At 35.4% G+C, this 13,892-nt stretch overlaps 2 protein-coding genes across 3 annotated transcripts in view; both read left to right on the plus strand.

The window, feature by feature from the left end:
* LOC138707927 (uncharacterized) overlaps positions 1-13,892 on the plus strand; it is a 272,613-nt gene that overhangs the window by 59,465 nt on the left and 199,256 nt on the right. The window lies entirely within an intron of this gene.
* AMPKalpha (AMP-activated protein kinase alpha subunit) overlaps positions 1-13,892 on the plus strand; it is a 113,791-nt gene that overhangs the window by 49,026 nt on the left and 50,873 nt on the right. For both annotated transcript variants that reach the window (XM_069837991.1, XM_069837992.1), the window contains exons 7-8: positions 3,789-3,894; positions 8,349-8,577. In XM_069837991.1, coding sequence (XP_069694092.1) covers positions 3,789-3,894; positions 8,349-8,577 — 335 coding nt within the window. The remainder of the gene's footprint in view (positions 1-3,788; positions 3,895-8,348; positions 8,578-13,892) is intronic.

Consider the following 13,892-nt stretch of genomic DNA (forward strand, 5'->3'; position numbering starts at 1 on the left):
TAAGGCAACTAATTTTAATATACTGCAATATTCAATCTATATTAAATTTTACTCTATCAGTAACTTTACGTAATAATTAATTCTTTTTCATTCTTATTTTTATCATTTAGTACTGTAAGTCACTTTAACTTTTACCATATAATAACGTTATTTATTAATTAATTATTTTTCTTCTTCACATTCTTTATCATTTAGTACTGTAATTTTAAGTTATTATTGCTAGAAAATAATTTAAAAACTTGAATTGCATATAAGTTGGTACAATTGAGAACAAAAAGCAGCATGTTCACCCGACAGTCCCTGAGGTCAGTGTACAGAGACCGGTCCCCTCTATTAACACGAACAATAGCAATCCTACCTGCCCACTGCCCTGTACCGCAGACATACTCAAGGCTGCGCTTTCTTTCTCCCCTTTGTCACTTAATGTTGTTCACGTGAATGCTCAAAGTCTGTTGTGTCATTTTGACGAATTTTCTTCTATCTTCTCACCTTTAGACATTCACGTTATTCTTATCTCCGAATCTTGGTTACATCCTAATCTTCCTTCCACTCTCGTAAACCTTCCTGGCTATACGCTTTGCCGTAATGACAGAGAGGGCAAGAGAGGCGGAGGGGTGGCTGGTTATATTAGATCCGATTTGCGACCTAAAATTATTCATCACTCTCCAAGCCAGTACTCTGCCAAACCCGAGTTCATGTTCATTGAAATTTGCACCTTATTTACAAAATGTCTAGTGTGTGTCGTATATAAACCCCCACATATATATGACGTAGATGATTTCGAAACCTCCTTACTAGACGTAACGCCGCAATATGAGAACGTTATAATCATGGGTGACTTCAATTCAAACTTACTTGACTTACATTCTAGTACGACTAAAAGACTTAAATCATTCTTTCAGTGCCTTGATATGGTAATCCTACCCCTAGCTCCCACACATCATACGGAAGGTACAGACACATTACTGGACTTGATAATTACTAACAATGCCGACAAAATACTGACGCATGGACAGTTGCCTGCACCAGGACTATCAGGGCATGATATCATTTATCTATCGTTTAATCTGCAGTGTCCTAAATCGACTCCTAGAGTAATTACTTACAGGGATATCAAAAGAATAGATGATATTGCACTGAAAGAAGACGCTGCGCAACTTCCATGGCACATGATCTGGACATTACGAACTGTAGACGAGAAAGTAGACTTATTCAATACGTTAATACTTCAACTTTATGACAAACACGCACCATTAAAGACCAAACGTACCAGAAAGACCCCAGCCCCTTGGATGACGACTGAAATACGTAGCCTGATGTCCGAACGCGACTTAGCCTATAGGAAATACACCCGCAATAAAAACGACGAATATTTTAACTTATATAAACACCTAAGAAACAGAACGACTCAACTAATAAGAAACGCTAAACTCAAATACTCCTACAAACTTATAGAGCCCAACACAACCCCTTCCGAGTTATGGAAAAATCTGAAGGTCATTGGACTTGGAAGGGCTAGTGAACAAGCAGACATACCCATCCCACTTGACCGATTGAACGAACACTTTGTAAAGGACCCGACCTTAAACAACACAACGAAACAAGACACAGTTTTGCCTGACTCAGCTCCCCCAACTCGAGACAAATTCTATTTTACTGACGTCACTCCTATTGACATAATGAAAGCCATCCGACGCATCAAGACGAAAGCTCAAGGGCCAGACAACATTAGCATATTACTCATACAGAAAATACAAGACATAGTAATACCTACAATTGCACACATATTCAATAGTTCCTTAATCACTTCAACTTTCCCTAAAATATGGAAGCAAGCTTTCGTTCTTCCTCTTCCAAAAGTCAAAGTTCCCACCGACCCGAACGACTATAGACCAATCAGTATCCTGCCAGCCATATCAAAAGCACTGGAAAGAATCGTACACAGACAAATTACTAACTACATGAACGAACACAAACTATTCGACAAGTATCAGTCAGGTTTCAGAGCTGGACACAACACAAGCACTGCTCTACTTAAAGTGACAGAAGACATTCGTGAAGCAATCAACTCTAATAAAGTAACAATACTAACACTTCTTGACCTTAGCAAAGCTTTCAACTCTGTAAATTTCGACCTGCTCACCCATAAATTGAGAAATCTGCATTTGTCAGAGACTGCTGTGAGTTGGTTCGAATCCTACTTACGGGAAAGACAACAATGTGTTGTATCCGGGAATCGAAGCTCTTCCTGGTTTAACATAACATCAGGTATACCACAGGGTTCGGTACTCGGACCATTGTTGTTCACGATATATGCCAGTGATATTACATCTCATGTAAGGCATTGTAACTATCACTTGTATGCTGACGACCTTCAATGCTACATCTCTTCCCGCTTAGATCGAATAAATGACGCTATAGATAAATTGAACAAAGACATTGACTCGATTGTGACATGGACAAAGAAATTCCATCTTAATATCAATCCTGGAAAGACACAAGCAATCATATTAGGACACAAACGGCAAACCGACGCTGTAAAGCACCTCGACATTTCCCCCGTTAAAGTAAGTACAGTGCATATCCCTTTCAGTTCTTCGGTAAAAAATCTTGGCATTCACATGGATAATAATCTCAACTGGGACATGCAAATCACAGAAACCTGCAGAAAAGTATATTCTATTATTCATGTGCTAAAAAGGATAAATGTTCATCTTCCCTCTTGCTTAAAAAAGTCCCTTGTGCAGACCCTTGTATTTCCCCATTTTGACTATGCTGACATTTTACTGACTGACCTTTCCAGCGACAACAAAATGAAACTTCAACGTGCTCATAATTTGTGTGTACGTTTTGTAAGCAATGTTCGTAAATATGATCATATTACCCCATCCCTGGAAGCAATAGGTTGGCTTAAACTAGATAAGAAAAGAAATTTACATTCACTTCTCTTTCTCTTCGAAATCTTGAACTCTTCTATTCCTTCGTACCTGTCGTCTCGCTTCACTTACCTTTCTTCCCACCACAATCTGAACACACGCTCTCGCCATGAAACAATACTAACAATACCATCCCATCGCACCTCCTCATACTCATCCTCTTTCACAATAGCCCTGCCAAGACTCTGGAATTCGTTACCTGCTAGCATCAGGGACTGTCGAAATAAAATTCAATTCAAACGCAAACTTACTAGGCACTTGGTCAGTAATTGAGACTCGTTCAGACATGGTTTCTTGTAAATAGTTCTTTTAATCTACCACAAAATATCTCAATATCCGGTAATTTCATCACTATAGAATTTTGTTATTGTAGGTTTAATTTGTAATTTTGTAAATACAAAAATATTCTTTGTTCTTAACTTCTATGATAAAATGTCTAGCTTTCATTAATCAGGTATTCTTGTCGTACTTTAATTTTTATTGTAATTGTAATTGTAATTGTAAATTTAATATTAATTGTAATCTTATTGTTCATGTTATAGTTGTAATCCCCTGGTAGAGGGGCAGAGAAGGCCTGACGGCCTTATCTCTACCAGGTTAAATAAATAAATAAATAAATCTAAAATCTATGTCAGTGGTGGGCATTTCGAACATTTTTTTGTAAGTGAGTGCAAAGAGAGTGCATCATTATACGAAATTTAAACAAAATGTGATCGTCAGAAATTACGAATTTCCAGACTCATGTTTATTTTACCTTTCTTTCTGCTCCACATATGAGAAATCCAACCTTCTAATTTTGCCGGGTATTTTTTAAACATTCTGTATATATATATTTTTCATTTTATTTTTCAGGAAACATGAATGGTTTCAACGAGACCTTCCTGCATACCTTTTTCCATCTCCTGTAGAACAAGACTCATCCGTCATAGATACTGATGCAGTGACTGAAGTTTGTGAGGTAAGAATATATTGTATAATGAATATTTCATAATGTGAATAGATTATCATTTTTAATTTCATATGGAACAATGAATTCAAGCAAGTCCTTTGAATATATATATATATATATATATATATATATAAAAATTATGGTTTATTGTTAATTTAACGATGCTCGCAACTGCCGAGGTTATATCAACATCGCCAGTGTGCCAGAATTTTGTCCTGCAGGAGTTCTTTTACATACCAGTAAATCTACTGAGATGAGCCTGTTGCATTTAAGCACACTTAAATGCTATCGACCTCTGGTGGGATTGAATCCGCAACCTTGAGCACAGAAGGCCAGTGCTATACCAACTGCACTACCGAAGCCAAATATATATATTTTTTTAATTGGTTATTTTACGATGCTTTATCAACTACTCTGGTTATCTAGCATCTGAATGAGATGAAGGTGATAATGCCAGCAATATAAGTCGGGTCCAACACCAAAAGTTACCCAGCATTTGCTTTTAATGGGTTGAGGGAAAGCCCCGGAAAAAAACCTCAATCAGGCAACTTGTCACAACCAGGATTTCAACCCAGGTCCGCTCATTTCATGGTCAGCCAGGCTAACTACTACTCCACAGCGGTGGTTTATAATATTTTCTTCCAAATTCAAGTAAGAGATATTACTGGTCTGCACTTCAGTAATAAGTCTGAAGTAGATTGGTGCTATTTTTTAGAAATATTAGTGCCTACAAATAATATCAAAGACTATTTTTTTCAGTATCTTTCACAGTTGATCTGTGTTTGGTGATTTTAAATTATTTTATCTTAAATGATAAATTAAAATGAAGTCATGGCGTATTACCATTGGAATTACAATGGCCAAAAATTTAGGGATCTTAAGCAGAATACTATGAGAATATTAGGAGAAGTCACTGTGAGTGGTTAGGCAGGGAGGGCTAGGTTTATACTACACTCAATACCGAAACCATCACTTGTCTTATGTTAACACTATGCACACAGGAAACACGTGAGTCCAGTGTTTGTTATGTAGGACAGGGTGCAGCACTAGTGCACATGCCCAGTTTTCCACCCATCTTCCGTCTATCAACTTGGTGCAACTTCTCCTGGCATGCCCATAGTATGTTTTAACCTTTAGAACAGACGTATATTTTCAAAATTCTATATGGGATTAGACTTAATGTTTCATTCTTAAGTACTGAATTGAAATAATTTCAGTGCAGCAATTTTGAAATTTGCATAACCATAATCTTCATTGTTTTTTTTTAATAACGCTTAAATTTTTGTCTCTATAATATAATGGCCACTGAAAGTCGTGAAGTCCCTTAGTGAAATAGCATTCTTAATTGATGTACTAGAGACTTGACAAGTTAAATGGAAAATTTAAATTAATGTCTGTCAAATTTTGAAGTTTTGATTGGTTTTTGCTCAGGGTGATATGACATATCACCATAACATTTCATAAATACACAAGCACGCACGCACGCACACACACACACACACACACACGTCGTCGTCGTCTTCGTTGTCGTCGTCGTCATCGTCATCATTGGCATGACAGCCCTCTGTGGGCCTTGGCCTTCTGAAGAAATTTTCCCCATTCTTCCCTATTTAGTGCCGAGCTCCTCCAGTTCTTAATTCCAATTATCTTTACATCCTCTCTCACACCTTTTTCCCATCTTAACTTAGGTCTTCCAACTTTCCTGGTCTCTTTTGGCACTGCATTAAATATCCTCTTTATCATTCTGTTATTGGCACGAAGTACATGTCCTGCCCACTTCTGATCTTTATACATCTAACAATGTGTAGTTCATTATATAGGTTATATAATTCATGATTATATATCCTCCTTCAAACCCCATTTTCTGCCACTGGCCCAAAAATATGCCTTAGGATCCTTTCAATATGCCAAGTTGCCTCTCATCAGATTTTGATAATGTCCATGTCTCAGCGCCATATGTTAATAGTGATCTTATTAATGCTTTAAACGTCATTACTTTAGTTTCCCTGAACAGCAATTTGGACTTCAGATGTTTTCTGAGGCCATGATAACACTTGTTAGCAGACATTATTCCCTCTTTGAGGGAATTAACATTATTCTTGGTATTAACTTCTGATCCAAGGTAGGTAAAGCTACGTACAACTTCAAGATTATTTGAGGCAATTTTAATAGATGTGAACTCATTAGAATATTCTTTCTCAGTTACAGACATGTACTTAGTTTTCCCCTCATTAATCTGTAAATTCATCTTTCATTTTTCTTGGTATTCTTGCAATTATGTCAATATCATCTGCATTTGCCAAAATCTGGATTGATTTACATAGGACGGTTCCCCTTGTGTTGTTGCCAGCATTTCTAATAACCCTCTCCAGTGCTATGTTAAACAAAAGACAGGATAATGAATCTCCTTGTCTGAATCCATCCTTGGTAATTACAGTACTTGATAATCTATTCTGTATTTTGATTTGACTCTGAGTGTTTTTCATGGTAGCTTTCACTAAGGCAATCAGTTTCTTGGGGATACACTACAAATTGCATCACCCTTGTAAAACTCTAAAATAGGTAGCTGGTTCTTTAATAACCATTCCTGTAGTTTTATTATGTATTTATTTGCATATATTCTAGACACCAGAGTTTTCAGTAGTTTTCAGTTAGAAAGAGGCCTTTTTTACATTTCGACCTGTCGCATCTCCCCATGAAGTTTACAAGACACAAAAGCAAATACAACTTTAAAAGAGGAAGAAATATTCCAGGATAGCAATCAACAAAGAACAAAATTGCACACAACTTCAGTACTTAAATAACTTTACTAAAATTAACGTAAAATCAATAGGTAGCTTATCTGAAGATGTCTGTAAGCAGTTGTTTACAACGTGAGCTCCACAGCCAACTCCAGCAAGTTCCCTATTTATTTCTGATTATAGCTTTGTATGTATATTATTATTTCCTCTCCTATGAACACCACCAAAGTTTGAATTTGTATTATCTGCACAATAAAACACAATCTTCTTTGAGAGGTCATTTTTTAAATTATACTCACATGGTATTTATTGAGGAGTTCTGATGTTCACCAAATTCAATCAATTTCATGTGGATGACAGTTTCTGATCTGAAATATCTTGTTATTGGAACAAGCATTCAGTCTTTCCTTTTAGAACAGTCCATAGAAACGGACAAAAATTGAGCCTCAGAAACCTGTTTATTCATCAACTAAGTTGTGAAAGTTTTCAGTAACATTCATAATCAATGCTTCTGTTTTTGTTCTAGCTGACATAAACTTAGGATCACATATTTTTTAAATTAATTTTGAAGTACAGTCAGAAGACCTGAAACTTAGATCATGTATAGCACTGTGATTATGTGAAGGTTAATTCCTTAATAACATAATTTATCATCACTTTTCAATTAACTTTTTTATGCATTTAAAGCTTTAGATTCACTGATGTTTCTCTCTGATGTCTGAAAATTCTTCTCGGCATTTTAGACACCTCACTTTATCTGTTCCACATACAGTAACCAAATATAGAAGTTCTTCCTTCATATCTTTATTAACGAACAACTCTTTTCGGCATTTTAAACAGCAACAACTACAATTCAACACACTACAACTGTCTACAATTACACAGGAAACGAATAATGACATAGGCACACAGTATGAACTGAGCGCAACCGGGAACATCAAAATAATACTCCAGTATATTGTGAGTATATTGTCTTGTACCAGTGTGCACTGATGAAATAAAAGCGCAGGGAACTCTAATTGTATGGAACATGCACAATGTATATGATATTGTTGAAATCAGTAGTTTATGGTTTATAGTGCACATCAATGACTTAATGCATATGACTAGGGATGTCCAAACATTTCGCTTTGAAGCACCCTCAGTTTTAAAAGAAAATCGAGAATTGATTAATATATTCATCTGCCCCTGAACCCCCAAACACGATATAAAAAAGTGTAATAATCGAGGTAAAGGACATATGGTAGTCCTAGCTTAGTGGTAATAAAATAATACAGGTACACTGTACATGAATATTGTAATGGAAAATCCTTCTATTTTTTTTTTGTATTTGCACCTATTTCTGGAAATATGTTGCATGACAGATTTCTCAAATAATACATTACCTTATTGTACGAGGGAGAGTCAAAAAGCAACATTAATAATTGTTTTATTAATTGAATATGTACAATAAGACAACAAACACTTCATCACTTGCATTGAACTAGTGGGGACTATGTTGAAAAGTAATGAAGTGTTTGTAGTCTTATTGTACATATTCAATTAATAAAACAATTATTAAGGTTACTTTTTGACTCTCCCTCGTAATTGAGATATTGTTTTATAGTGGTCTAACTTTTATGTTTGTTTTGAGTGTTGTCTTGAATGTATACATGAAATATTTACGCTCAATATTGAGATAAAAGCAGGTGTTGAGAGTTAACACAAATAAATTTTTTGCAGAAATTTGGAGTGAAAGAACATGAAGTGCACAGTGCTCTGCTGAGTGGAGATCCTCACGACCAGCTTGCTATAGCCTATCATTTGATTATTGACAACAAGAGGATAGCAGATGAGGCAGCTAAGGCAGAACTGAAGGACTTCTATGTTGCCAGTAGTCCTCCTCCTATCTCCTTTAGTCCTAGTGAGCTTAATCCAAGTCCTGTTCGTCCACATCCAGAAAGAATAGCCCGTAAGTTCATTCTGCAGTTCGTTAAACATTATTACAATGGAGATTTTATTATCCTAATTTTTAGCTATTGTTTCTATGAAGAGTTATTCACTATTGAAAGCATTAAATTCAATTAGTATTGGACTTCTATTAATTGTAGTCTTTAACCAATCGTGTGGGGGTACATCATCATCATCATCATCATCATCATCATTGTGATGATTTTCTATGATCCGGACCTTGATAGTTAAACACCATTTTCCTTCTTGCTTTCCAATATAGCTAATTAGCCTACTTCAACACAGCACTTTAAGTAGGTGTTCTGCATTCATTACAGCATATGTGTTTCTTAACATACATGTGTTCATGTCGAATATTTTCAAATGGTGTGCTAGACAGTCATGACCTATTAGAATCATAAATTTGGCTAAGGTATCTTTGAGGTCTAAAGAATGCAGGGTGATCAAGTTTTGTTTTGATTTCTTGTATTACTCTGTGTTGGCTTTGAATGTTTGGGCTGTTGCGATATTTTGGTTCCCTTTTCTGCCACTAATCCAATGTATGAGGAGATCCATTTAAGTACGATGTGCTTTTGTTTTTTTTGTTGCCCTCTGAACATTGTTGGCAGTTTCTTATTTTCTGCTATTGATGGGATTTTAGGTGCGGTATTTGATGCTGTTGTTTCTGTAGCTGCTTTGGAGTCTACCAGGATGACTGCTTTTTTGAAGTTATAGATTCATTCATTCATTCATTCATTCATTCATTCATTTAGTGTTCTGCCCAAGGGCAGGTCTTTCACTGCAAATCAATCTTTCTTCAGTCTTTCCTATTTTCCGCCTTCCTCTTTGTTTCCGCATATGATCCATATATTTTAATATCGTCTATCATTTGATATCTTCTTCTACCTCGAACTCTTCTCCCATTCACTATTCCTTCCAGTGCATCCTTCAGTAGGCAATTTCTTCTCAGCCAGTGACCCATCCAATTCCTTTTTCTCTTCCTGATCAGTTTCAGCATCATTCTTTCTTCACCCACTCTTTCCAATACAGCTTCATTTATTATTCTGTTTGTCCATTGCACACATTCCATTCTTCTCCATATCCACATTTCAAATACTTCTATTTGCTTCTCTTCACTTTGTCGTAATGTCCATGTTTCTGCCCCATACAATGCCACAGTTCATACAAAGCAGTCTCTTCCTTAGTTCTTTTTCCAGAGGTCCGCAGAAGATGCTTCTTTTTCAATTAAAAGGTTCCTTGGCCATTGCTATTCTCCTTTTGACTTCCTGGCAGGAGCTCATGTTACTGCTTATAGTACATCCCAAGTATTTGAAGCTGTCCACTTGCTCTACTGCCTCATTTAGAATTCGCAAGTTTATTTTCTATATTTTTCTTCCTATGACCATGCTCTTCGTCTTATTTGCATTTATCTTCATCCCATACTGCTCACAGCTGTCATTTAGCTCCAGTAGCATATTCTTTAGTATAATTTCCTCTTCTGCTAACAACGCCATATCATCAGAAATCTTATACACTTTATTCTTCTTTTTCCTACTATCACTCCTCCCATGTTCTGAAAACAGTTCTTTACTAAAGAGTTATAGATTCTGGTCATTAATTTAGTAATGCTACTTCTGTAGCTTTACATTTATCTTCGAAAACTGATTTAGCTTTGCCTATTGGTATGTAGTGTGCAAATTCTTTGCTATAAACTCCCACTCCAACATTTCCTTTCATCTGTAGTTTTGAACCGTCAGTATACACTCCCCACCAATCTGTTGAGGATACTTCTCAGCTATTGTTGCTAGTGCTATTTGCTTTAGTTGGGTGGAGTTTGTATTGGTTTATTTTTTTGGCAGAGAATCCTTGGAGTTCCAGTTGGTAGTTCTTGAAGATCAATTAAGAGTTTTCTCCTCCATACTCCATCAAATGCATTTTGAAAATCTACAAAGACCACTAGTACACTTTCATGTTCATTAAATAATTCTTTAATATTCTAGGTTACGATTACCAATTGGTGAGCTGTGGTTATCTTCAGATAAAAACCCACTTGGTCTGAAGATGAAAAGTGTTGAGTTTCCATGTACCAATTCAGGTGGCTCATAAATAGGGACCGGATTTTTATGTAATATCAAGGTGTGAAATATGTACAGTTACCCTTAAAAAGAATGAGACGATTCTTGGTTGTAGGAAGTTTAAGTTCTACAGCTCGGTTCACTCGATATCGACGTATAACGATAAGTACCATGATAAATAGAAAAAGAATTGTTACAAGGACCACAAGGACAAGGACCAGAATAAGGATCACGAAGAAGACAGCCATTTAAGGCCACAATTTCACAACATAGCTCGGGTAACAAAATATCATTGCTTCTCTGTACCGAATGGCAAATGCCTGCTACCGGATCTACATTCTGGACTGCGGCTGTCACTGTCTTGTCTCAGTAGCTCACATAGTAGCGTGTCGGTTCCACCGTATAATCGAAACATTTCGTGTTCGATCCCAGGTAAAACTTTTTTTTTTTATTGAGGTGTAATTAATTTGTTCAGAGTTCCTCGACTGTATAATTTGTCGAAAAATATGGAATAATTTATGCCCAATTTTTGGTCTACAAGTGGGGTCAACCTCGTCAAAAAAATAAATAAATCTTACTTGGAACTTAAAAGTATTCTTCCTGAAACAAAAATCATAAAAAAAAAACAAAAAGAGACCCGTTAACTTAAAATCTTGTCCACATACCATCATACATTTCTCCAATCGAAATCCACTCGATTGGTAGCGAAGGAAAGATAGTTCACAGCTTGTGCTTCCCCCAATATTTCCATTTGGGCAGCCATCCGGCTCCTAATACCGCGGTTCCTCAACCTGCTGATCACAGTCTATGAAGAACCAGGAAAGTTAGATGCTGCTCTTATTTCGTTAGCAGTCCGAAAGGAGTCCAGTCGAACTGTCTCGAATAAGAGAGCATCCTCTTCCAATGAAGAAATCCGCGGACGCCCAGGAATAGGGCGATTTTCGATCTCCCCTGAATTTTATAACGATGAACCCCCTCGCGGCTGTACTTCCAGGAACACCGACCAAACGGCCAGCATATCTAGCCCCATATCCAGCCTCAACTAGAGCTATAACTCGCTGTCTCATGTCACGTCATTATGTCATGTCATTACGATGAGAAATGAGGGATGACGATAATACTTTAGTGTAAACAATGACTATTTAACTTGATACAGAATTATTGAAATAAGGGGCATCTTGCACAGTAAGAGTTGATAATTCAACCCTAAATTAAATATTTAAATAACAGGATATAACAGAAATCCAATTATTGTTGCGAAACTAATCAAATTAAATCTAATTACATTAAGTAAACAAATCCCAAGTTATGACACCACATTGCTACAGCTAAATTATAGGTTATTAACATAAGCATTGAATAGGTCCGTGCTTATGCATCGAAAGTTCGAATTTTGCAGCGGAATGTAACTTCTTGCTTTTTATAATGTAAATCAGACTTCTAACTACAATCATTCATATTTCTTACATTATTTATTAATATTTATAGCCAACATTGAATTTGTAAAGAAAAGACTTTATAAATCTCATATGAAATTTGTGATCTGTAGTGACATAAACATAGATTATCTCTCAGAAATTTTCCGTAAAAGTAAATTGAATTCACTCCTTGAAACAGGAAACCTTAGTCGTAGAGTCATTTTCCCACCAGCATACAAGCTGAAGTAGCACAGCCATTGATAAAAGTTTTGTACACAGAATTAGACTGAATTCCTATTCGACAGAACCTATAATCAATGGCTTGTCTGAACATGATAAACAAAACCTAAGTGTTTCCAATGTCACTGAACAATTTCAAAATATTAATTTAAAAACTAAAAAAGAGTCGTAAATGCTGTATCTAGTGACTATTTACATTTATGTCTACAAAATGAATCTTGGAAAAACGTATATGATAGTGGTACTACTGACATTAAGAGTAAATGTATTGTATTTTTCACTTTAATTTCAGAATCACTTTAGTGGATGTTCTCCAATCAATGTTGTGAAAAAATCCAAAAGTAAAAACATGTAGATAACGCAGGGACTTAAAAATCTCATGTACTGAAAAGAAGATTCTATATGTATTGTGTTGCAATGTAATGAATCTCATGTTCTTAAACACTACAAGAAGGACGGTGTAATTTATCAGAAATTATGAAAGAGGGAAATAGAATACATTAGAATAGAAAAGTACAACATTCAGATAATGCAATTAAAGCTATTCGGAATATTATTAAAATTAAACTTGTAGATATTCTAAGAAAGAAAATATTTTTTTCATTAAAACCAGTGATTATAAACAAGAGGAACCCCAATCTACTGCAAATTCTTTTAATGTCTTATAGTATATAATACAGAAATATTATTGACAACTTAAACATTCAGGATATTGCAAAAGATACTGCAACTTGTTACTTAACAGATGCATTTAATAATTAGTATTAATATATGTAATTAGTCAATAACTGCAAAAGCGTTTTTTCATTCAATCATAACATGAATAAAATTGAATGCACATTAAATTAAAGACTATTGCAAACACGTAGATAAAATAGTTAAAATCAACTGAAGGGGTGAGAATGAAATAATCCAAAGCCACACTTTTAACAAAAATTGTTTTGTGCGAGTGCATTTCTTACACATATGGGAAAGCTACTAATAAACTATTGTAATAACTACTCAACATATGACATAGCCTAAGGACTCTAAACCTTTGTAAAAGTTTGTCTGTGTGGCTTAGGAATATTTTTTTAATTTCATTTTAATTGTTAGTTTTTAATATATATGCATTTACATTGTATGTATGTGTATGTATAAATGCATTCATTAGATTAAGGTTTACAATATTATAACTTGTAATTTTGTATTGTCTGTGATCATTAACACTTAATCTGAGGAATCTGTAAAACTCTATTTCAACGTTATTGAGCTATTTCAATGTTATTTAAACAAAAAATCGTTGTGTAGACTAGGAGTCGAACTCGCACTCTTCTACACGAGACGCAGAATTCTTAGCGTCTGAGCTATTGAAACGACACGAAAGCTTTCCTTTCTGTGTGGAGTGTCGATCTAGTCATGAAGGTCCATTGTCGATTTAACTACATGATTTATGTATATATTTATCTTGTATTTACGTAATATCATTTTTTTTTGCAGTTTTTGAAGTGAATTTGGGAACGATGCTAGTAACAAACCAAATAGCCTGAATTTAAGTAACTCAATATTCGTTATCTTGTGTATCAGTGCTCTGGTCTCTGATCATGCGCAGTGTCTTACATCTG

The sequence above is a fragment of the Periplaneta americana genome, chromosome 10, assembly GCF_040183065.1.
Source record: "Periplaneta americana isolate PAMFEO1 chromosome 10, P.americana_PAMFEO1_priV1, whole genome shotgun sequence".
Lineage (NCBI taxonomy): Eukaryota > Metazoa > Arthropoda > Insecta > Blattodea > Blattidae > Periplaneta > Periplaneta americana.